Genomic DNA, 25,642 nt, shown 5'->3' with positions numbered 1-25,642 from the left:
TGATACATAAATAGAAATGTGGATCACTCACAAAGCACTTCATTCTTGTTTCATGCAATAGACAATACCAATTTAGGTGACTGAGCTACCAGACAAATGTGAGGCTACAACAAAATGGCCGCTCCTCATTTAGTCTTCGAATTTAAAACTCTCGAAAATTTCCTATAGATGTATTCATTTATATTGTTGCTATTCAGGGTAAAATAAAGCACAATGCTGATAATACTGAAAAACAATAGCACTTATAAAACCAGAGACTGCGTTGCTATACATTGTACTACGAGAAAATGGCCGAAGCTTAAAGATGGATTCGTGCTCTGCCGTTTCTCTGTATTCACCTGGTTCATCGAGCCCCGCAGCCAGCTGCTGTAGTCCGCGCATGCGCGGAGTATCGAGCCAGACAGAGCTCGCTAAGCAAGAGAGGCCATTTTCGGGTAGCTCAATGAAAGAAGAGGCTGGAGCATTTAGTGCAAGTTTTCTTGATTTCCAGCAGCTGCTGGAGGGGGTGTGAGGTTGGAGAGTGTGTGTCCACTTAGGAGGAGGTAATAATGTCTTCTTATTATGAGAGAAGGGGGTCCCAGCACTCTGTGTGGATTGGATGGAGGGGTGGTCATGTGACATCAACAAATCCTCATCTTCTGGCTGATCTGCTCATGGAAATGTGCCCTTCAAACCAATACCTCTCAACCCCTGTGCCTCCAGCCAGCTGCAGCTTTGTTAACCTCCCAGAGTGCTATCCAACCTCCCATAGTGGCCCTCAACCTCCAACAGAACCTCTGAGAGCCCTTCACCCAACCTCCCATATTGCCCAGCAGTACCCCTAAACCTCCAACGGAACCCCTGAGAGCCCTCAGCCACCACAATACCACACCTGTAGCCGAGAGTGCACCCAAGCCTCCCACAGAACCCCTGAGAGCCCCCAGCCACCACAGTGCCACCCAACCATCACAATACCACTTGTAGCTGAGAGTGCACCCAAGCCTCCCACAGAACCCCTGAGAGCCCTGAGCCACCACAGTGCCACCCAACCATCACAATACCACTTGTAGCCTAGAGTGCACCTAAGCCTCCCACAGGACCCTAGAGAGCCCTCCACCCCTACAGTGCCATCCATTCTCCCATAGTGGCCTGCAGTGCCTCTAAAACTCCAACAGGACCCTTGAGAGCCCTCAATGAACACAGTGCCACCCAACCCCCACAATGTCACCCGTAGCCTACAGTGCAATTAAGCCTCCCACGAGACCCCCACAGTGCCACTCAATCTTTCATGGTGGCCTGCAGTGCCCCTAAACCTTCCACAGGGCCCCCGAGAGAGCTAAGCCCCCACAATGGCACCCAACCTCTTATAGTGGCCTGCAGTGCCCCTAAACCTGCCAAAGCACCCCCCGAGAGCCCTAAGCACCCACAATGCCACCCAACATCCCACAGTGCCCCTGAGAGCCCTCCGGCGTCCCACATTGCCCCCCAATTTTCCATAGTGGCCTGCAGTGCCCCTAAATCTCCCACAGGATCCTTGTTAGCCTTCAGCCCCCACAGTGCCACTCAACCACCACAATGCCACCTGTGGTCTACAGTGCATCTAAGCCTCCCACAGGTTCCATGAGAGCCCTCCACCCCCACAGTGCCTCCACGATGCCACCCAACCTCCCATAATGGCCTGCAGTGCCCCTAAACCACTCACACAACCCCTGAGAGCCCAAAGCACCCACAGTGCCTTCCATAGTGCCCCTGAGAGCCCTCAGCCCCCCACTATGTCACCCAACCTTCCATAGTGGGCTGCAGTGCCCCTAATCAAAAAAAAGGCCAAAGAAAATTCCTAGCTCTCCTTACCGAAAAGCCGGCGACCAACCAAATTGGCCTGTCTAAAAGTATGTGTTTAAAAACAGGGGTTTACTCTGCACACATTTGCAAATACATGCGTAAGCTACAGGCCCTGGCAAGGCACCCTGTTACCTGTAGCTTATGCTTGTATTTGCAAATGTGTGCAGAGTAACCCCCTGCAGATCATCCAGCCCCCGATAGTGCCCTCTACCTCCAACAGTGTCACACTGTGCACCCCAGCCCCCTCCAGAGACACATCTCCCACAGTTGCCTCCAGCTCCCTCCAGAAATCTTATCCCTTACAGGGCCACCAAGTCTGCTGCAGAGCCCCCTAACCCCCATCCCCTGCAGTGACACCCAGCCCTATCCACAGCCTCCCAGTATTTCAATACATATTCTGTACTCCCATGCTTTTATAGCGTAAGTATAAACTTTTTATTTTACCGTTGAGGCGTGTAAGATTTTGGAAGCCTTTACCAGGCCCTAGTCGCAATAAGATTTAGAACCCTTTACAGAGTTTTTAAAAACTCTGGTACGGCACATGTTGAGTATGCTGTTCAGTTCTGGTGACCAGTCCTCAGGAAGGATGTGCTGGACCTGGAGAGGGCCCAAGGAGGGACAACAAAACTAAGGGAGCTGGAGGACCTCAATTTGGAGGAACAACTGCAAACATTGAACTAATTCTTCCTGGAGAAGAGTCGATTGAGAGGGGATAAGATCGCGATATACAAATCTTTAAATGATGACTCTAGCATTGGGAGGAAACGAATGTTAGATCTCGAAATAAGACATATGGCCACTCAATGAAGTTGGACGAGAAACTGCATAAGGGGTTTTTTGCTATTGGAACCGCGAGGCTGTCCAAAATTTGGTAGTGTCAGTTGTCTGGGTTTTATGATTTTTAAATGATAAAAGATGATTTTTGAGAGAGACTGGACTTCAGATAGGCCAAGACCCGTGTGTCACATGATTGTTTACCTATCTCAGAGCTGCAGAAACCTGAAAAGTTTATTTTACCCACTGAGATGTGTATAGATGATTTCAAATCCCAGACATTCCAAGCTTAGAAACATGTTTGCCCGACAGTCACAATTCATTTCTGCAACTCGCTATTAATCCACCTCACTTTAAAGGGAACTCCACTTTCATGGGGGAAAAAAATCAACAAAATAACATAGCGTAGATAATTGAGACACAAGTCATATTGTAATTGAATGTTATTAAAAATGACCTTTCCTTTTCAATCTGCAGCTCTATAATTTTCTGTAAAATACAATATGGCTACCTGGAGGTATTGTACAGAATGCCGCCAGAAACAAAATTTCCTTCCTGTGTGATTGGCTCACTGATTTTTCCCAGAAGTCTGCACTAAGATGCAAGTCAGATTTCAGGCATCCCCTGCAACAAAAATGTAATTTTTGGTGAGATATTCCGAAAAAGCAAATCATGTCTCAGGTTGGATTCACACCTATGCATTTTTAGTGCTTTTTGCATTTTGCAGATTTAACATGGTTTCCTATGGAACACGTTCTGTAGTGCAAATATGCAAAAAGCACTAAAATGCATAGGTGTGAATCCAGCCTAAAAGGATGCAGACCTTGCCACTTTACTCATTAGAGCCCTGCAGGTGCAGCAGCTGGTTGATAATTATGAAACCACTCCCTTGCAATGGGAATAAAAGTGATTAAAAAAAATTTTAAAGAGAAAGTGTAAAAATAAAAAAGTAAAATAAACAATAAAAAAAAAATATGAAAGCTCCCCCGCCAACGCGTGCTCACGCTTTACACAAGTTAGTCAGCAGTAGGAGGGAGTAGGGGGACAATTATTAAGGCTAGTTGGTATCAGGCTGGAATTCTGCTTTAACCAGATTGGGACCGCCCCACATACATTTACTGCAGTAGGACGGCTGCTCTGTGCAGAATCACGTACATGTACGAGATTCTACACTTCCGGGTCTGGGGCGTGCACGTGCGCTCCCAGCAACCCACTCCCGCTGTGACTGGACACAGCAGGAGCCAATCAGCAGGTCCGCCAGACGCAATGTCCGCCAGGACCCGCCAATCATTCGAGGCACAAGCAGAACCGCAGTCTGCCTATGTAAACAAGGGACTAGGGAAGGCAGTGATCTTGTGATTCTGCTAAGCAGAAACACGGATCTCTGTCTTCCCACAGTAAATGCCCCCCGCATACAGTAACCAAGCTCTCCCTAGGAACACATTTAACCCTTTGATTGCCCCTGATGTTAACCCCTTCCCAGCCAGTGTCATTAGTACAGTGACAGTACATATATTTTAGCACTGATCACTGCATTTGTGTCACTGGTCCCCACAAGGAGTCAAAAGTGTCAGGTGTCCGATTTGTTCGCCGAAATATTGCAGTCCTTCTATAAGTTGCTGATCGCCGCCATTACTAGTAAAAAAATAATCTATCCCATAGTTTGTAGACGCTATAACTTTTGCGCAAACCATTCGATATTATTGGTATTTTTTAACCAAATATATGTAGCAGAATACTTATTGGCCTAAATTGATGAAGAAATTTCGATTTTTTTTTTATTGGATATATTTTATAGCAGAAAGTAAAACATTTTGTTTAGTTTTTTTTTTAAATTGCCTGTCTTTTTTTGTTTATAGCGCAAAAAAAAATAATGCAGAAGTGGTCAAATACCCCTGAAAAGCTTTATTTGTGGGGAAAAAAAGGACATACATTTTATTTAGGTACAGCGTTGCACGACTGCGCAATTGTCAGTTAAAGTAATGCAGTGGCGTATCGCAAAAATTGGCCTGGTCATAAAGGGGGGTAAACCTTCCGGATCTGAAATGGTTAAGGTATAAGTTTAGTCAACTACGTACATTTAATGACAAATGTCCCTGGTGCCTGCCGTTTTATTTGAAATACAAATCCCCCCCCAGTGATGATCTTTTAGTGGTGCAGGGGTCAGTAGAGCCAAGGGACCTGTCGCATGCACTTGTCAAGAGTGCTGATTATGTCCCTCCACCTTCCTCCATTCATTGGAACCAAACTATAGCCTCCAACAAGGAAAAGCACTCTCATTCATTCGCCTGTCCTCCATTTTTAGAATGCTTTATTATTCATGGAAGCGATAGTACAACTTCTATGAATGGAGGAGGGGGCAGGTATAGCCGTTACTCTTGACAAAAGCCTGGGACAGGTCTGTCGGCGCTAATAACCACCATGGCACCGAAAGATCACAGCTGTGGGGGTATGGGTGGGCAGATGACTTTGAATTTTAACTAGGACATCCAGCACAGGGGACACTTCTGCAAGTACTGTCCCTTGTGCTGATTCGTAGGAAAAAGTTGACTAAACTTAGACTTGATACTGAATATATTTACTTTGTTTGCAGCACCTTTACAAACTGTTTCTTTCTGCAGTAGTGACAACTGTAGGAGTATATAGAAGGATACAAGGCTCTGTTCAAGGATGAAGCACTGGCTGCCCCTCACATCACCGGGTAAGAGGAGACTTTCATTTCTTGTAAAGCAAAGAAGAGTATTGAGGATCCACCTTGATCAGTGATGGTGAACCTTGGCACCCCAGATGTTCTGGAACTACATTTCCCATGATGCTCATGCACTCTGCAGTGTAGTTGAGCGTAATGGGAAATGTAGTTCCAAAACATCTAGGGTGCCAAGGTTCGCCATCACTGACCTAGATACCCACATCCTCTGATATTCAGATTTAGAAAACTTTATTGATCCCAAAGGGAAATTATAAAGACACAGAAACAATGGGGGGAATTTCTGTGACTATGCTGGCCAATGAGCACTTGCCATTGAGCGCCTTATGATGGATACCCACTCTGGGGATGTGTATTGGCGTGTACAGTGTCTACACTTGCAGAACAGCTCATCACACCTGCCTTTGTGCGGTGAGGTCTGGAGGAGCAGCCGGGATATGTAGAGTTAGTTTGCTTTTTCATTTATTTTGAAAAGGTGAACTGGCCCTATAAGAATCTGTCACTGGCTGTGACGAATCCAAAAAGAATAAACACCAGTTCATAATAAATCTGGAGTATAACTCTAAGCTGGCAAACAGAGACATGCCAGAGTGCTCAGAGTAGGGTTGTGTGTTTACGTTATTATTGTCTTGTCTGTTAGCTTCAGTGGTGGTGCAGATGCAGGCTGCCAGCATCCCAGCAACCAATGACCTGGGGCTAGACACAGACAGTGGACGGAATCTGATGGGCAATATTGAGAGACTAGTTTCCATCAGATTTGCCTTCATTGTAATAGACCGCAGATGACTGTGGGTGGACCACTGTTGGGCTGTCTAGTGGCTATGGAATCCGCCCACCGCCTTTCGCTGTCAATTTCACGGGAGTCACACATCGGGCTTCTCCCACCCAACAGCTCAATTGCTTGGTCGTTACACCCGTATGTGTGACGGGTGCAGTGGCAGGCCTGAGAGCCACACTGAACCAGCCTTACTGAGCTGTACATGAGGATGCAGTGTGTGATATAGGTACTTCCACCACAGCGCCAGCCCCCATCATCTACTGGTTTCTAACATCAAGCACCAACATTTGTCATGCGGAAGCACAAAAGGTTTTTAGAGTGTCTATGACACTTGTCTTTTCATGCTGTACAGTTGTCTTTTCATGCTGTACAGTTGTCTTTTCATGGTGTAGCATTAGCAGGATCTTTCACTGGATACACCTGAACTCATTCATTTCATTTGTAGGGTTGTCCACATACTTATGGCCATATAGTGTTTGACTATATTTGTGTTTCCCACAGAGGGATCCAATAACAGGAATCCCCCAGAGAGATGTCCCCGTCCTCTGTATTCCCAGGACTCCACACAGGAACTTCAGGAGATCCCTCAGGAGGATCAGGTAGATCGCAGTAAACACTTACTAAAACATTGTCTGTATATGACCTGAGGTTCTTGATTCTATAGTATGATATAATATAAATTTTATTAGGTTTGTCCCGATACCGATACTAGTATCGATATCGGCACCAATACCAAGCATTTGCCCAAGTGCTTGTACTCGGGCAAATGCTCCCGATGCTTCCCCCAATACCTGGAAGTCAGCGATGATCGGAGTGTGGGGGAGTTACAAGCTTCTTCCCCCGCAGCTTTCAGCTGCTTTAGTGAAATACAGCGGTGATCGGTGCTTGTAACTCCCCCACACGTGATCACAGCTGACTGTCACCGCCTCCTCCTCCAGTCCCCCTCCGTTCCGCTGTCCCCCTCTGTTCTGCTGTCCTTCTCCTTCTCTGTCCCCCTCTGTTCTGCTGTCCCTCTCCGCTGTCCCTCTCCGCTGTCCCTCTCCGCTGTCCCTCTCTCCTGTCCCTTCCGTTCTGCTGTCCCTTCCGTTCTGCTGTCCCTTCCGTTCTGCTGTCCCTTCCGTTCTGCTGTCCCTTCCGTTCTGCTGTCCCTTCCGTTCTGCTGTCCCTTCCGTTCTGCTGTCCCTTCCGTTCTGCTGTCCCCTCCGTTGTGCTGTCCTTCTCCGCTGTCCCCCTCCATTGTGCTGTCCTCCTCCTCCTTCCTTTGTGAATGGACAGAGTCAGCTGACTCTGTTCATTCACATAACTGAAACATTGTAATCTCCTGTGATTACGATGTGTCAGTTTATGAATCGAGAGAAGCCACTGTCTTCTCTCCATTCATTCTCATTGCAGCTGAGGCTGCAGAGGAAGGGACTTGGGAATCTCTATCCTCGGTCTCTTTCTCTGTCTCAAGGGGGAGATATCAGAGGTCTGTTAAGACCCCTGATATCTCACCAAAGCCCCCAACAGGGCTGATTAACAAAACAAAACAAAAAAAAACACATATTGCAATACAGAATAAAAAAAAAAATATTATTGTAAAAAATAATAAATGTAAATAAAAAAAAAAAAAAAAAAAACACACAGACACCGTTCACCCCCTACCCCCCCCCCCCCCCCCGAAAAAAAAGAAAGCATTGTTTAAAAAAAAAAAAACACTGTCATGTGACATTAACAAAAAAAGTATCGGTAATCGGTATCGGCGAGTACTTGAAAAAAAGTATCGGTACCTGTACTCGATCCTAAAAAAGGTGGTATCGGGACAACCCTAATTTTTATTATAACGCGCTGTTTTTATTTTTTTTGATTTATTCAGGGCGACAATCTGATTATTATTAAAGTTGAAGTGAAAGATGAGGATGAGGAAGAGATGGATGCTAGGGGTGACAAGTCGTATAAGGAGGAGGAAATTCCTCCAGAGATCAGCACAGGTGAGTAATACATTCTAAGGGCTTGTTCACACTGCCCACACACTAAATGCTTCGTTTTTTTCTTGCAGTGCAGTGAGGGGGCGGTGTGATGCATGTTTAAGTGCTGCTAACCCCTTTTTTTATTTTACCTTTATTTGCAGTGTCACAAAGTAACACATTATAACTCCAAACAGCAGCAAAGCAAGCTGCACTACTGTGCAGTGACATGTGGTGCCTTCCAGTGTGCTGCAGTAAAATGTTACATGTCTGCATTTTACTGTAGCTCGTCACACCGCAGCTACTGGCTGCTTTGTAATGTGAACAGGGCACATAAAAAACAATTGTTTTCTATGTACCCTAGCTGTGACTGGCGTTGAACCAGTGCAGTATGTGCCCAGTGGGGGAGTCAGGAGCCATCAGCCTCTATGAGACTCCAGCTCTCCTCCTCACATCATGTCATTGTAAGTTATGAGCCAAGAGATGTGACCAGTCTCCCCCCCCCCCCCCCCCCCCCTCCACACACACTCTCTGGGGTCACTCATACATCTCAGTACAGGGGACTTCACTCTCATCTTTATTCACAGACACCAGAGACACCAGAGCTGCTCAGACAGACGTCAAAGCTGAGGAGAGGAGAGAAGGACATGCCAGGATTAAAGAGGAGGAAATTCCTATAGAGATCAGCACAGGTGAGGAATATATATACATATATATATATATACATATACATATATATATATATATATATATATATATATATATATATATATATATATATATATATATATACATAGTAGCCACTTATTTCAATATATATGGTTCTGTATATTTGTATTAATGTGTTGTCTCTGTGGAGTATATCTGATCAGAAATGAGCAGAATAATCTGATTATATAAGTTCCCCCCTTATTTTTGATTTCTACATTGAATCTGTGCTTTGTCTATATACTTTTTTTTTTTTTTGTCAGAAGACACTTTTGTGGTTAACAGATATGTACAGTATCTCACATAAGTGAGTACACCCCTCACATTTTTGTAAATATTGTATTATCTTTTCATGTGACAACACTGAAGAAGTGACACTTTGCTACAATGTAAAGTAGTGAATGTACAGCTTGTATAACAGTGTAAATTTGCTGTCCCTTCAAAATAATTCAGCACACAGCCATTAATGTCTAAACCGCTGGCAACAAAAGTGAGTACACCCCTAAGTGAAAATGTCCAAATTGGGTCCAAAGTGTCAATATTTTGTGTGCCCACCATTATTTTGCAGCACTGCCTTATCTCTCTTGGGCATGGAGTTCACCAGAGCTTCACAGGTTGCCACTGAAGTCTTCTTCCACTCCTCCATGACGACATCACGGAGCTGGTGGATGTTAGAGACCTTGCGCTCCTCCACCTTCCGTTTGAGGATGCCCCACAGATGCTCAATAGGGTTTAGGTCTGGAGACATGCTTGGCCAGTCCATCACCTTTAACCTTAGCTTCTTTAGCAAGGCAGTAGTCGTCTTGGAGGTGTGTTTGCGGTTGTTATCATGTTGGAATACTGCCCTGCGGCCCAGTCCCTGAATGGAGGGGATCATGCTCTGCTTCAGTATGTCACAGTACATGTTGGCATTCATGGTTCTCTCAATGAACTGTAGCTTCCCAGTGTCAGCAGCACTCATGCAGCCCCAGACCATGACACTCCCACCACCATGCTTGTCTGTAGGCAAGACACACTTGTCTTTGTACTCCTCACCTGGTTTCCACCACACACGCTTGGCACCATCTGAACCAAATACGTTTTTGTTTATCGTACATCACGGGACACAGAGCACCATAGTAATTACTATGTAGGTTATAGACCACCTTCAGGTGATGGACACTGGCACACCCTATACAGGAAGTTGCCTCCCTATATATCCCCTCCCATACCGGGAACACCTCAGTTTTTTCGCCAGTGTCTAAGGTGTTGGTCTCGAGTGAAGATGTGCTCTCAGGAGCTCCAGGAAGGATCTGATCCATGGATTTAAATAGCCTCCACAGACGGGATCCATCCAAAGTGCCACTGAGACCAAGGTGGAAAGTACCCGGGCCTCATATACGAAGCACAAGGTTTTGCCTGTAACGCCTCTTTTTGCAGGGCTGGACCCCTGGATCCAGGGCTTTTTGGTCATGTTCACATTACCTAAAGTTTTTCCTGAGGGGTGCTATACAGGTCCAAGGGAGTGGAACCCCGATAAAAAGAGACCAGGTCCTTGAAGGTTTGCTAAACGCAGCTCGCCGTGATGGGTGAAGTTTGGATCTGTCTGACTTCAGCCATCAGCCGAGGATAAGGTAAGGGAAGAAGTATAGGAACAGAAAAAGTCCACCTATGATTTTTCTTCCTTATGGAAAAATGTTGTCATGCCTTAAATCCTCCACTAGAGGGAGTATATGCATATATCTTATCTGTTGTCTTCACTTCAGCTCAGTGCCAGGTAAGAGATCCGCCATCCTGCATCTCACCCCCCTGGTGGGACCATGTGGGGTTAGGGATCAATAATTGTTGTGGCGCCCCTTGTAATACCCCCCCCCTCGCCGTTGGCGGTGCGGAGGTCCTGGTTTAAGCTCCAGAAGTTTTTTTCCCCTGCCAGCTGTCTTCGGGCTCTGTCTCATCACCACCACCCCCCCCCCCCACCCCTGTGTTGGGTCTGCACCTGCATGCGCGGAAACATTTGAAAATTCAAACAAAAGGGGGGGCGGGGCCTAGGAGCAGCACCGTGTCCACGAGGACGCACGATGCAAGAGCAGGAGGAGATATTACTTGGAGCTGTCTCTCCTTGGCTGTGTAGGAGGAGTAAGCAAGCTGGCTAGACTTGGGACACAGGAGCGGTGGGGCATGTAAGGGTGCAAAAATGGGCATTCCTAATATGAAAGGACATTTTTTTTCCCAGCACTAGACTGAACTTATATAGCGGCATTATACTGTCAGACTATGTTCAGCAAATAGTGCATTTAAATAGTGCCTCTGCTTTTGTGTTTAGGACTATGCGTACCAAAAAAGACACCCCAAAGTACCAAAGATTTCACCCCCAGACGCTAGGAACTCCAGTTGTGTCTTCACACTGTCATGCTCGCCTGAAATACCAGTTATGGCAAGCCAGGGTGAGTCATTAGCACAAATTGGTGGTGCAGCTGCTGCTTATATCTCAGCCCCTGTTTACGTGACTGAAGATGCCTTTTCCTCTGCCCTGCGGGGCTTAGAGGGAAGATTAGCGGCTTTAATCGCATCCTCCATTCAAATGGATAGGAAGCGTGTTAGATCCCCCTCCCCCACCTTAGACCCTTTGCAAGGGGAACAGTGGGTACAGGATGAGGTGTTACCCTCAGGCGATCAGGAGGAAAGACAAACCAATAACTCCTCTGCGGAGGAAACAACGGTAGATGAACCTTTTTCAGCCTCACAATCTGAGAAGTTGCTGATACAAACTCTTACGGAGATGGTTCGTTCTACTTTCATGCTACCCCTAACGGAGTCTGCTAAAAGCTTGGTTTCTTCCTTGGGTTCCTTAAAACCTTCACAGCCTTTGCATGCGTTTCCTGTCCATGCATTACTAGAACAGCTTATTTATGCTGAATAGGATCACCTGGATAAGCATTTTTCTTCCTCCAAAGAGATTTTTAGTTTTCTATCCCATGGAGGAGGAATTCACCAAAAAACGGAAGGTACCAGCAGTTGATACTGCGATTTCCAGTGTGAATAAAAGTCTAACTTGTCCAGTAGACAATGCACAAATGTTTAAAGATCCAACAGATAAAAGGTTGGAATTCCTGTTAAAATCTGCCTTTTCCTTGGCAGGTGCCGTTACTCAACCTGCAGTCGCTGCAATAGGCATCTGTCAATCCTTAAAGGACCAATTTAGACAGGCCCTTAAAGAGGTTCCTGCACAACAAGCCCAGGATTTGGCCTAACTACCTAAAGCATTATGCTTTGCCATAGATGCCATTAAAGATTCTATTCACCAGGTGTCCCGCCTTACGCTTATGCCAGTACACATGCATAGAATCCTGTGGTTAAAAAATTGGTCAGCCGAAGCACCATGTAAAAAGCTCCTGACTGGTTTCCCTTTTCATGGTGATCGGCTATTTGGGGATGATTTGGACAAATACATCCAAACGATTTTTAGTGGGAAAAGTACTCTTTTCAAAAGAAAGTATAAACGCCCTTCATTTAAACGGTCTCTTTCTCCTGCGCCAGGGGCTTCCACCTCTAGGCAGTGGCGACGGCCTCCGCAGTCAGACTCTAGAGGAAAACTTCAGGGTCAGGCCTAGGCTCAAAAGAAGTCCTGGGGCCAGAAGCCTGCAAAACAGAATTCTAAAGCCTCATTATGAAGGGGCGCCCCCCCTCGCCAGGGTGGGGGGAAGACTTCTGCAGTTTTCAGAAGTCTGCCTAGAGGAAATTCAGCATAAAAACAAGATAAACTGGCGCTCAGAGGCAGTGAAGCGATTAAAATAAAAGAAAAAAAAAAAGTAATAAAAAAGTCATATGCTGAAACAATACCAGCTCCATCAGCTGTGAGTGTTTCTCAGTCGTCAGATGCCTGCTATAAATAGCTCCTTGCTTCTTCCCTACCTTGAAAAAGGAGCATGCATGTGCCGTACGGACCTTGCGCAAGCTCGGAAACACGTTGTGTTCTTCCCCACCACTATACATCACCAGCCCCTTCCTGGGTTGCTGCTCCGCTCCTCTGCGCAGACAGACTGTGTTCCGATTTGCGGCATAGGCTTGGGGCGTCCCTGGGAATCGATGATTGTCCTCTTACCTTCCCACTTTGGAATGTACCCTCTTGCTGCACATACCATATTTACATGTAAGTGGATACTTTTATTTGTCAATTGTTAATAAATCAACCTACTTAGCGGCGCTCCTCTCCTTTTGTTTTTTGTCTTAGAGGACATTCAGGACAGATGGGTCATCTCCACGGTAACTCTGCGGTACAAACTGGAATTTCGGGACTTTCCATCGTCTCGTTTCCTGAGGTCAAACGTTCCCAAAGATCCAGGGAAAAGACAATCTCTGTTTTGGGCACTAGCCCGATTAATGGCTCAAGGGGTGATCATACAACTCCCCACATATTCAGACCTCTTTACGGTACCAAAACCGAATGGAGATGTCAGTCCCATTCAAGATCTAAAGAATCTAAATCAGTTGCTGAAGATCCACTCCTTTTGCATGGAGTCGATCAGGTCAGTGGATTCTATCCTACAAGGAGGAGAACTTCTGCCGTCTATGGACATTAGGGATGCATATCTGCATGTCCCTATATTTCCCTCTCGCCCAGGGTTTCTGTGGTTCGAGGTAGAACGGCAGCATTTTCAGTCTGTAGCCTTGCCCTTCAGGCTAGCTACAGCGCCCCGGGTGTTTACAAGAGTTCTGGCCCCACCTCTAGCCAGGTTAAGGGCACAGGGCATAACAGTCTTGGCATACCTAGATGATCTATTGCTAATAGACCAGTCGGTGGCTCATTTGGAGCAAAGCGTGTGCATTACAAATACCTGAAAAATCTGGGTTCAATTCTCAAACTAGAGAAGTCTTCCTTAAAACCACTGAAAAGGCTGGAGTATATGGGTCTGATCATAGACACAGCCCAGAAAAAGGTGTTTTTGCCTCAGGCAAAGTTTAACGCCATAAGAGAGCTGGTGCAGATGGTCAGGTCGAAAAGAGATCCCTCCATTCGCCTTTGCATGAGGTTGTTAGGAAAGATGGTGGCTTCATTCAAAGTGGTTCCCTATGCCCAGTTCCATTCCAGACTGTTGCAAAACAGTATCCTGTCTGCTTAGAACAAAACGGTTCAAGCTCTACATTTGCCAATGCAGCTGTTCCCAAAGGTGTCCCAGAGCCTCAGTTGGGGCTCGGTATCTGGGAATCTGCAGAAGAGAAAAACCTTCATACCAGTTACCTGGAAAGTGGCAACGACAGATGCCAACCTTTCAGGTTGAGGAGCAATACTGGAAAAAGACAACTGTCCAGGGACAGTGGTCCAGAACCGAAAAAGCCTTGCCCATCAACATCCTAGAGATTCGGGCAGCGCGTCTGGCTTTGAGGCCCTGAACATTCAGGTTACGGGCTTGTCCTATCAGGATCCAATCCAACAATGCCACAGCTGTGGCCTATATCAATCGCCAAGGGGGCACTAAGGGTCACGCAGCTCAGAGAGTGGTGGACCATATTCTAGCTTGGGCTTCGGCAATCTTCATTCCGGAAATAGAGAATTGGCAGCGGACTACTGGAGTCGCCAGTAGTTGTTCCTGGGGGAGTAGTCCCTTCACCCCAAAATCTTTCTGGCTATAAGCCAAAGATGGGGGATACCGGACTTAGATTTTTTTGGCATCCAGGATCAACATGTAGTTGGTCAACTTTATGTCAAAGACAAGTGATCAACTCGCATGCGAGACAGATGCGTGGTGACCCCATGGGGTCAGTTTTGACTGAGTTAGGCTTTTTTCCCTATTCAGTTGCTGCCACGGCTTCTTTGCAGGATCAAGCTGGAAAGAAAGCCGGTAATTCTTGTAGCCCCAGCATGGCCTAGAAGGTCCTGGTATGCAGAAATCGTAAAGATGGCGGTGGAGGATCCATTGTCCCTTCCACTATGGCCAGACCTACTCTCACAGGGGCCGATATTCCATCCTAAATTACAAACTCTAAGTTTGATGGTTTGGCTATTGAAGCCCACATTCTGAAGAGACGTAGTCTCTCCGGGTCAGTGATTTCTACTTTCATTAACCACTTGCCGACTGGCTAACGCGGATATACGTCGGCAGAAGGGCACATACAGGCAGATTAACGTACCTGTACGTTGCCCTTTAAGAAGCGGTTTGTGTGCGCCGCGACCTCCGTGAGTGTGATCGTCACACTGATCACTGTATAAATGTGAATGGTCCAAAAATAGCGCCAAAAGTGTCCAATCTGTCCGCCATAATGTCGCAGTCACGATAAAAATCGCTGATCGCCTCCATTACTAGTAAAAATAAAACTATTAATAAAAATGCCATAAAACTACCCCCTGTTTTGTAGACGCTATAACTTTTGCGCAAACCAATCAATAAACGCTTATTGCAATTTTTTCTTCCCAAAAATATGTAGAATACGTATCGGCCTAAACTGAGGGAAAAAAAATGTTAGACTCTGGAGAGCTTATGTTTTCTGGTGTGAATTCAAGGGTTGGCACCCTCGGAAATATAACATAGGTAGAATTTTTGTTTTTTCCTACAAGTACAAATGAAGCTGGCCTTGAGTACTGTTAGGGGGCAAGTCTCGGCTTTATCAGTCTTTTTTTTCAAAGACTGCTTGCTTCGCATTCTTTGGTCCAGGGTTTTTCATACAAGGGGTAATGTGGCTTATTCCGCTATTTAGACCTCCCTTGAACCTTGAACTTCGTTTTTTGTCGGTATTTCAAAAACAGCCCTTTGAACCGTTACAGCATACTCCCTTGGTCCTTCTGACAAGGGAAATAGTGTGTCAGGTTGCTATACCCTCTGCCAAAGGGTATCGGAGTTGGCTGCTCTTTCCTGTAAAGAAGCCGTATTTAATTATTAAGGTGTTTTTAGGTTTTCACCTAAACCAAGATATTGTCCTACCGACGTTTTTTTCTAAAACCAGGTTCTAGGGTAGAGAACTCACTACATTGTCTTGATTTAGTGAGAGCGGTCAAGGTCTATTTAAAGACTGCTCAGTTCTGAAAGACTGATGTTTTATTATGCTGCCAAAAGGTCCTAGGAAGGGACAGGCAGCGTCTAAATCCACTATTGCTAAGTGGATTCGGCAAGTTATAATACAGGCCTAATGGTTAAAAGGTAAGATTTCACCTTTTCATGTCAAAGTGCACTCTACTAGAGCGGTTATTGCTTCTAGGACAGTGCATCACCAGGCCTCCATGGCTCAGATCTGCAAGGCTACAATTTGGTCTGCAAGCCACACATTCACCAGATTTTATCAAGTAGATGTAAAAAAGGGCATGAGGATATTGCCTATGGGCGCCGTGTGCTGCTGGCAGCAGTATAGGTCCTCAAGTCTGTTGGTGCCCTACGGGTTGTGTCTCACTCCCCTCAAATAGCATTGCTATAGGACCTCCCATGTAGTAATTACTATGGTGCTCTGTGTCCCGTGATGTACGATAAAGAAAATAGGATTTTTATAACAGCTTACCTGTAAAATCCTTTTCTTGGAGTACATCACAGGACACAGAGGTCCCTCCCCTCTTCTTCTGGGGTATATTGCTTTGCTACAAAAACTGACGTGTTCCCGGTATGGGAGGGGTTATATAGGGAGGCAACTTCCTGTTTGAGGTGTGCCAGTGTCCATCATCTGAAGGTGGTCTATAACCCACATAGTAATTACTATGGTGCTCTGTGTCCCGTGATGTTCTCCAAGAAAAGGATTTCACAGGTAAGCCGCTATAAAAATTCTATTATCTTGGTCTCATCAGACCACAGGACATGGTTCCAGTAATCCATGTCCTCAGTCTGCTTATCTTCAGCAAACTGTTTACAGGCTTTCTTGTGCATCATCTTTAGAAGAGGCTTCCTTCTGGGATGACAGCCATGCAGACCAATTTGATGCAGTGTGCGGCGTATGGTCTGAGCACTGACAGGCTGACCCCCCCACCCCTTCAACTTCTGCAGCACTGTTGGCAGCACTCATACATCTATTTCCCAAAGACAACTTCTGGATATGACGCTGAGCACGTGCACTCAACTTCTTTGGTCGACCATGGCGAGGCCTGTTCTGAGTGGAACCTCTCCTGTTAAACCACTGTATGGTCTTGGCCACCATGCTGCAGCTCAGTTTGAGAGTATTGGCAATCTTCTTATAGCCTAGGTCATCTTTATGTAGAGCAACAATTCTTTTTTTTCAGATCCTCAGAGTTCTTTGTCACGAGGTGCCATGTTGAACTTCCAGTGACCAGTATGAGAGAATGAGAGTGATAACACCAAATTTAACACACCTGCTCCTCATTCACACCTGAGACCCTGTAACACTAATGAGTCTAATGACATCGGGGAGGGAAAATGGCTAATTGGTCCCAATTTGGACATTTTTACTTAGGGGTGTACACACTTTTGTTGCCAGTGGTTTTGACATTAATGGCTGTGCGTTGAGTTATTTTGAGGGGACAGCAAATTTACACTGTTATACAAGCTGTACACTCGCTACCTTACATTGTAGAAAAGTGTAATTTCTTCAGTGTTGTCACATAAAAAGATATAAAATATTTACAAAAGTGTGAGGGGTGTATTCACTTTTGTGAGATACTGTATAAAGTTTGCTCTTGGGTAGTATTATTAAAGCTCATTCATATTCAATGACACCTAAAACGTGATGCTGTTTTGCCGGATATCTATATATTTATCACATGCTAAATAGCGGTAAACCGCAACGCACAAAGCTTGTTTCCCAAAAGAAGCTCCTGCCCCTTTTTGGACAACATGCTTCGCGCATAGCGGTTTGCCACGATAATCACACCACATTTTAGGTGCCATTGAAAATGAATGGCACCCGAACGTGCATTTTGTGATTGCAGTGTGATTTTAGATTGCGGGCAGAATTGCAGGTATCCCAAAACACAAAATGTGAATGGAGCCTTAGCCACACCCCACCAAGTTCAGTGCAGCTTTTACCTGCGTAGCGTAATAATGATTCACCTCCAGAAACATACAGAGATATTGTTATGATTATCCTTTGCTAACAACTCTTATTTCCATAAATGTCTGTTTGCCTTCAGATGGACCAAAACACAGAAATAACCCAGAGAATCATCCCTTTATGTCTTTGGAGTGTGAAACAGAAGACGATTCTTCAGGAGAAGACTCCACTGTTAAGAGTTCCCATCCATTACCATCCAGTCCTTCTACACATCGTGGTAGTCTTCCAGATCCCTCCTATCCCACCACTCATCCCAAAAGCCAGGAGGGTGAAAAATTCCATTGTTCCGTATGCGGCAAAAGTTTTTCGCAGAAACGCATTCTTATCGGCCATGAGAGACTTCACACAGGAAAGAACGTGTATTCTTGCTCAGAGTGCGGAAAGTGTTTTTACTGGAAGGGCGGACTTATTAAACACCAGAGAATCCACACTGGAGAGAGGCCATTCTCCTGCGCTGAATGCGGAAAGAGCTTCAAACAGAAGTCCAATCTTGATGCACATCAGAGCACTCACTCAGGAGAGAAGCCTTTTTCCTGTGCAGAGTGTGGGAAGTGTTACGCATGGAAGGTCCAGCTCACCATCCACCAGAGAAGTCACACAGGGGAGAAGCCCTACTCCTGTTCTGAGTGTGGTAAATGCTTTACAGTAAAATCGGTTCTTGCCAAGCATGAGCGAGTTCACACCAGCGAGAAGCCATTTACCTGCTCAGATTGCGGCAAGGACTTCAGAGAGAAATCAAATCTTGACAGGCACCGGAGAATTCACACGGGCGAGAAGCCATTTTCCTGTTCTGACTGCGGGAAATGTTTTGCTTGGAAGCTTCAGCTGATTATTCATGAGAGGAGTCATACGGGGGAGAAGCCATTTTCTTGTTCTGAGTGTGGAAAATGTTTTACTCTGAAATCCCACCTCGTTAAACATGAAAGAGTGCACACGGGGGAGAAGCCTTATTCTTGTCCAGAGTGCGGAAAATGCTTTTCCCGACGGCAAAGGCTCACCTCACACCAGAGGAGCCACGTGGAAGAAAAGCCGTATTCGTGTCCAGAATGTGGAAAAGGATTTTCCTGTAAACAATATCTTGTTTCTCATCAAACGATTCACACTGGTGAGAAGCCGTTTTCATGTTTGGAATGTGGGAAGTGTTATGCGCACAGTGCGAGTCTCAGCGCACACAAGAAAACTCACACTGGAGAGAAGCCATATTCGTGTTCCGAATGCGGGAAACAGTTTTCAAAGAAAAACTGTCTCATGTCACATCTCAGCTGTCACAAGTGATGAGTTGCAACTGCAGCAAATGTTTTTCAAGAAGTTGAAAAGCTTTTGAAATTGTTATAGTAGCTTTGGTCTCCCACAGAGTCGTAATCAGTCTGCCTGAGAATTTTATAGCTTGGGAATACTCTATACTGCCAGGGGCAGAGGAGGCTTCTGGTGGCTGAAAAAAAAAAACAGGTTCCTTTCCATGGCTAAAGACAGCAGCTAACCAGATACTTTCATGGAATCCTTCATGCCTCACAATGGCTAAGCAAATACACCTTTTTTCCCTCACAGATATGAGGTTCTGTTCATACCAGGGTTCGTGATGTGCCTGGAGATTGCATGTTTTCTTCATATGTAGTGTATATAGTGTATTCCTACGCCACTCTGAAATCGTAGTGGAAGCTTAGTCGGCCTTTAACCAATATCGCTTTTATGTGACTGTAGCTGAAAATTAGACTGTAAAGATTTTTTTAGAGGACAGGGAACTAATGTTATATGTTCTCTGTAAGTGCTGCTTAAATGATCTACACTACATAATTACAGGAAACAAATACACCTAATATTATAGTCAATTTTCTACATCTAGTAAAGTGTACCTTACTCAAGAACAGAAATGTACATTGCAGCATAGCAGTCCTTAGAAGTGGTGGCTGCATTACATAGTAGGTAAGGTTGAATAAAGACACCAGTCCATCCAATAGTTTTTATTTTTCAGCAAATACAGAAAAACACCTCTTGATCTTAAACAGACATGTCCCCCCCATCCAATTACATCCTGCCACACATCAACCCGAATCACAGCCACCCCCCAGGCTGAATAGACTATGTGTGTCTGCACAGTGTCATGTAACCCTGCCCCCACTATCAGGAAGAAGAGATGTATAGTCACATGACAGAACTTTTTAACCTTGTTAAAAAGGCAAGAAATATTTTTGAAACTAAGCAAACGTAGGTATGGTGCCTGCATAGTTAAAATTGTATTAGAAAGTGTCTATACCATTATCCAGTTGTGTTCAAAATAATAGCAGTCCAACATCACTAACCAGATCAATCACTGTTTTTGGTATAAATTATATTGCTATATGGCAAATAATTTATTAGTCGATGTAGTACAGTATTAGAAAACCAACAGATACAACAGTCATGACATGCATGCTGCTGATTTGGTGTAATTGAATCATTAATTGAAAGCGTGCTCCAAATAATAGCATAGGATATATAGAATAGAATAATAGCAATAGTATGGAGTTCAGTAAGTGAGGTCATTCAGTCTTTGAAAAAACAGGTGTCATACAGGTGGCCCTTATATAAGGATGGAGGCAGCAAATGTTGCACATGCTGGGTATAGTGCATTTCTCTCGGAAAATAGGAGTAAAATGGGTTGCTCCAGACATTGTTCAGAAGAACAGTGTACTTTGATTAAAACGTTAGAGGGGTTGTAAACCCTCATGGTCTTTCACCTTAATGCATTCTATGCATTAAGGTGAAAAACCTTCTGTGGTGCTCGAGCCCCTGTTTTACTTACCTGACCCGATCTTTCTCTGGCCGGGAACGAGCACACCAGCTCTAGCTGGTGTCTCGTGTCCTGATTGGATAGATTGATAGCAGCGTAGCCATTGGCTCCCGCTGTTGTCAATCAAATCCAATGACGCGGCGCCGAATCCTGAATTCTGTGTGAATGGACACAGATGCAGTACTCTGGAGTAAAACAAGGGTTTACAACCCCTTTAACCACCTCAATACTGGGCACTTGCACCCCCTCCCTGCCCAGGCCATTTTTCAGCTTTCAGCGCTTTCACATTTCGAATGACAATTGCGCGGTCGTGCTACACTGTAACCATGTGAAATTGTTATTTTATTCACACAAATAGAGCTTTCTTTTGGTGGTATTTAATCACTCCTGGGTTTTTTATTTTTTCCTAGTTTCTGTCAGTAAATTTTGTAAATATCATTTTTCTCCTTCACTGATGGGCGCTGATGAGCATCATTGATAGGTGGCACTGATGAGGAGGCATGAATATGCTGCACTTATGGGCACTGATATGTGGCACTGATGAGCACTGATAGGCGGCACTGGTGGGCACAGATAGGCGGCAGGAATATAAAAATGAATCCGCGCTGTGGATATAGGTACGGATGGGGTATAGAACTGCTGCCTCTACAGGTACAGTTCCACCTAATTGGAGTGTACTGGAATAAATATTAAACAGATGTAGGTATTGCACTGTTCTAGTGGAGTAATATAGAAAAGCAGCACTGATGGGCAGCACTGATGAGCATTGATGGGCATTAATGGGGAGCACTGATAGCCAGCACTGACTGGCATCACTATTGGCCACTGATTGCTGGCACTTGTGGGCACTGATTGCTGGCAGTGGTGGGCAATCATTGCTGGCACTGGTGGGCACTTAATTGTAATCAGGGCACTGATGATCAGTGCCCCGATTACATACCTAGCTGTCCCCTGTGAGGAGATGCTGCTGATCGCCTCTCCTCTCCTCACACTCTGACAGCGTGAGGCGAGGAGCGCCAATTATCTCTGTGTTTACATGTGGTTAAAGAGCCGCGGCTGGGGTTGCGCCGTGTCCTAGCAACACCGCGAGCCGCCGCGCTGCACGCCCCCAGTGGCGCGCGAGAGTGGTCATTCTGGGAAGCCGTCATATGACGTCCACCGAGAACGAGAGCCGCACCGCACAGCCGTCATTTGACGGTGGGCAGGTGGCGAGTGGTTAATTGAAAGAGGAAAACATATAAAGAAGTGCAGAAACTGATAGGCTGCTCAGCTAATATGATATCAAATGCTTTAAAAAGGCAACCAGAACCATAAAGACGTGGAAGGAAACGGAAATCTACCATACAAATGGATCGAAGCCAAAATGGCAAAGACTCAGCCAATGATCAGCTCCAGGGTGATAAAAGAAGGTGTAAAGTTACCTGTGAGTACTGTAATAATTAGAAGACGCCTATGTGGAACCAAGCTATCGCCAAGAAGCCCCCGCAAAGTCCCAGTGTTGAAAAAACCGAGGTGCTGAAGAGGTTACAATTTGCCAAATAACACATGGACTGGCCTAAAGAGAAATGGTGCAACATGTGGACTGATGAAAGCAAGATTGTTCTTTTTGGGTCTAGGGGCTGCAGACAGTTTATCAGACGACCCCCAAACACTGAATTCAAGCCACAGTACACTGTGAAGCATGGTGGCGCAAGCATCATGATATAGGGATGTTTCTCATACTATGGTTTTGTGCCTATTTTATCACATACCAGGGATCATGGATCAGTTTGATAAATCAAAATATTTGAAGAGGTCACGTTGCCTTATGCTGAAGAGAAAATGCCCTTGAAATTGGGGTTTCATCAAGACAACAACCCAAACACACCAGTAAGCGAGCAGCTTCTTGGTTCCAGACCAACAAGATTAACGTTATGGAGTGGCCAGCCCAATTCCCTAACCTTAATCCGATTGAAAACTTGTGGGGTGACATCAAAAATGCTGTTTCTGAGGCAAAACCAAGAAATGCAGAGGAATTGTGGAATGTAGTGCAATCGTCCTGAGCTGGAACACCTGTTCACAGGTGCCAGAAGTTGGTCGACTCCATGCAACACAGATGTAAAGCAGTTCTCAGAAACGGTGCTTATACAACTTAATATTAGTTCAGTGACTCACAGGAAGCTAAGTCTTTAGGCATATTTAGGATTATACAGTAAATGTTTGAGTATGTAAAGAAAAATGCAGACACTGCTATTTTTTTGGAAAAGCCTAATATTCCCTTTCCTTCACTTTCTGAAAAGTAATAACAAATTTGAAACATTCATGATTTTCCATCTGTTGATCGGATGAAAATGGACAGGCGGATCAGTTTTCATCCGATCTCCCATAGAAGGACAGTAGGGCTCTGACAGGTCCGTCTCAGAGCAGTGAGAGGAGACAGACCTGCCATCCTCCTGCTCAGCGGAAAACAATGGATTGATCCCCGCTGACCAAGCGGAGTCCGTCTAAACAGTCGTGCCCTGTGTGAAAGGGGCCTAAGGATTTTGAGCTTAAAGCGGAGCTCCACCCTAAAATAAAACATTCTCCAAAAAATATATAAAAAAAAATTTGGAAAAAACAAATTTTTTTACCTACCAGAAATGCCTGTTGCTAGGCAGTCTTCCTAATTTGCCTCTTCCTATTCTGCGGCGCTGTTCCTGCACTTCCTCCTCTTCGGCGAGCTGCCCCGTTGTCTTCTGGGACATGTGTGTGTCCCAGAAAACAACACGGCCATTCACAAAGCGCTGCGCGACATGCGCAGTAGGAAACGAGCAGTGAAGCCGCAAGGCATCGCGGTCTCGCTGGATAGGTAAGTGCCCTTATTAAAAGTCAGCAGCTACAGTGTTTGTAGTTGCTGACTTTAAAAAAAAAAAACGGCCGGACCTCCGCTTTAACTCACTTTTTAAACGCACTGCTATTATTTTTAACACAACTTTATGTTCACAACTACTTTAATTGCACACATGCTATATATTGTGCCAATGTAAATACACTAGGTATTAGTTCGGTCTTACAGAGATCACAGTACTCCCTTCTGACAATACTTTCTTGTACTTTTCTCTTAAAGGACAGAACCATTTTTGTTCAGGCACCGTCCAGGGTCACTATGTTCTTCCTGGACCCTTTGTTCATTGCATACCCACAGATGATGTAATCATTTAAATGTAAATAAAAATCTATTATATCCCTGGCTGTGATTACACAATGTTGTATCAGCCCCCTATTTCAGCCTCTCATTTTAGGAGCTGCTGGAGAATTACAGGAGTTCAAGACAAGGACTGGAACATTTTTCCTCTTGCCTCCATCTGAATGATTGCATAACTGCCTAGGCACAGGCACCTCGAGCCTAACGATAGCATTATTTGGTAACTTTATACTGTGATATTAGGATTCATACAGACTGGTACAGTTACTGATCAGCCCACTTTTACAGTAAAGTCCTCTGATCCACCTCTACTCAACTTGACTACGCTAACACCCCAACCCGAGCTTCAAACCGAACCTGTGTAGAAGAGCCACATCCTACAGCACTGTTGACCTTACCTCGGTGTAAATCCTCTTCACCGATTGCTGCACCTGTCCACTGAGCCCTCATTGACGTGTATGGGGCTATTCCAGACTGGAGCCGCTCTAAAAATCTGGTCTTTTCTGTATTTTTGGTTCCGACACCATGTGCACATTGACCACCGTTGTACAATGTATTTAGAGGGAAGAAGATATAAAAGGTAACTTTGGTTCAGTGTGAGCTAAGGAAGGCAATATTTATACGGACAAAGCAAACCAGAAACCACCGTATGATCTGAACCTTTTCACAAGTAATTTTGTTTAGACCTATATTTTATTCTCTCTGCAAATGTATCCCAGCTTCTGTAATCCGCTGTGCATTTTGACAACATTTTGGGAGACGATACAAGAGACTGCTACCCACTATAAGAATTTTGTATGTATCCATTAAATTTAGAAAGTTCAATCTCAACCTTTTGTCATCTGCTTTTTCATACTCCTTCAAATACCTTCTGACAAGAGGCTTACAGTGGTTGTAAACCCTTCCATATACCCAGTGAAGTGACTGGCCTCAGGTGATACACAGAGATGAAACAAATCCTCCCACATAAATTGTACCTGTCTATCTACAGTCTTCTCTACATCCATTCAAAGTCCATAATTTATAAAGATTATCTGAGCCGTTAGAAAAAATGGGGAGGAGAGCTGATGTTACACTTTGCAGAGCTCAGTGAGGAGAGCTCTGAGAGCTGATTGAAGGGAAGGGACACACCCCCCTTCACACAGGAACAGAGCTAAGCCCATCAATCACAGGCTGTGTGCTGGAGATCCCTCTGTAATGGTCATGCGTACTGGGTCCACAGCTATGTGTGTGTGTGGCAGTCATTTTGTCATGTCTTGGCTCCTCTCAGCCATGTTGTCATGTGAAGGGCATATCAGAGTGACCTTGCCCCCCCCCCCCCCCCTCACCTTTTTCTTTCAGTTATACAATACACAAACTGTTAACTGAGGCCAGGACCTTATCAATCCATTGATCAGACACACAGACCTTTCCATTACCCAATCCACAATTTAAGTTTGGAAAGACTAATAAAACTGTCACCCTCTTGCAAGCTGAGCAATCCAGAGAACTAACAGACATTGGGTCGTAAATACCATAGCTGGAATCTGCACAATACACATATCTGTCTCTCGGTAGAGTCCATCATTCCAGTATATTCCATAACTTCCAAAATAACAAAAGCACAACCAGAATATGGACACGTTTACTTTCCTTGGTTAATTTGTAACATTTCAAGTTCAGACACCCCTATGTCAGATCATATGGGGAACCACTGGCACCCCTTATTCCTCCTAGGAAGAATAGGCATCAGAAACCTGCCATGTTTATATTTATTCTGAAGCAAATTCCATGCCATAATATGGACGTTAGCAGTCTGTAAACTAACTATTCAAAGATATGAATACTTATCGAAAATTGTATCTGAGACATGGTCACAAAAGTAGTAACCTCCCAGCAACCACCCCTTAGACCAGACGATTGGTCAGATGGTCTCTGCCAACACCCCTTTGATCCTAAAGAAAAGAATGATGCCAGGACAGGTTGATGGTTCTCATGTACCAACAAATCTGGAAGATCTACCAAGTTTGAGAAC

At 45.0% G+C, this 25,642-nt stretch overlaps 2 protein-coding genes across 2 annotated transcripts in view; one reads left to right on the top strand and one right to left on the bottom strand.

Moving 5' to 3' along the window:
• LOC141106756 (uncharacterized) overlaps positions 1-25,642 on the bottom strand; it is a 171,238-nt gene that overhangs the window by 35,637 nt on the left and 109,959 nt on the right. The window lies entirely within an intron of this gene.
• LOC141104614 (uncharacterized) lies at positions 349-24,459 on the top strand. The gene is made up of 6 exons (XM_073594258.1): positions 349-542; positions 5,217-5,296; positions 6,582-6,679; positions 7,936-8,050; positions 8,614-8,718; positions 17,775-24,459. Exons 2-6 carry the CDS (start codon positions 5,266-5,268, stop codon positions 18,968-18,970), a joined length of 1,545 nt encoding a protein of 514 aa, XP_073450359.1. The 5' UTR covers positions 349-542; positions 5,217-5,265; the 3' UTR covers positions 18,971-24,459.

This window comes from Aquarana catesbeiana, linkage group LG08 (assembly GCF_042186555.1).
Source record: "Aquarana catesbeiana isolate 2022-GZ linkage group LG08, ASM4218655v1, whole genome shotgun sequence".
Classification (NCBI taxonomy): Eukaryota; Metazoa; Chordata; class Amphibia; order Anura; family Ranidae; genus Aquarana; species Aquarana catesbeiana.
Note: the sequence above shows the minus strand (reverse complement) of the source record. Positions and strands in the feature narration are given on the sequence as shown.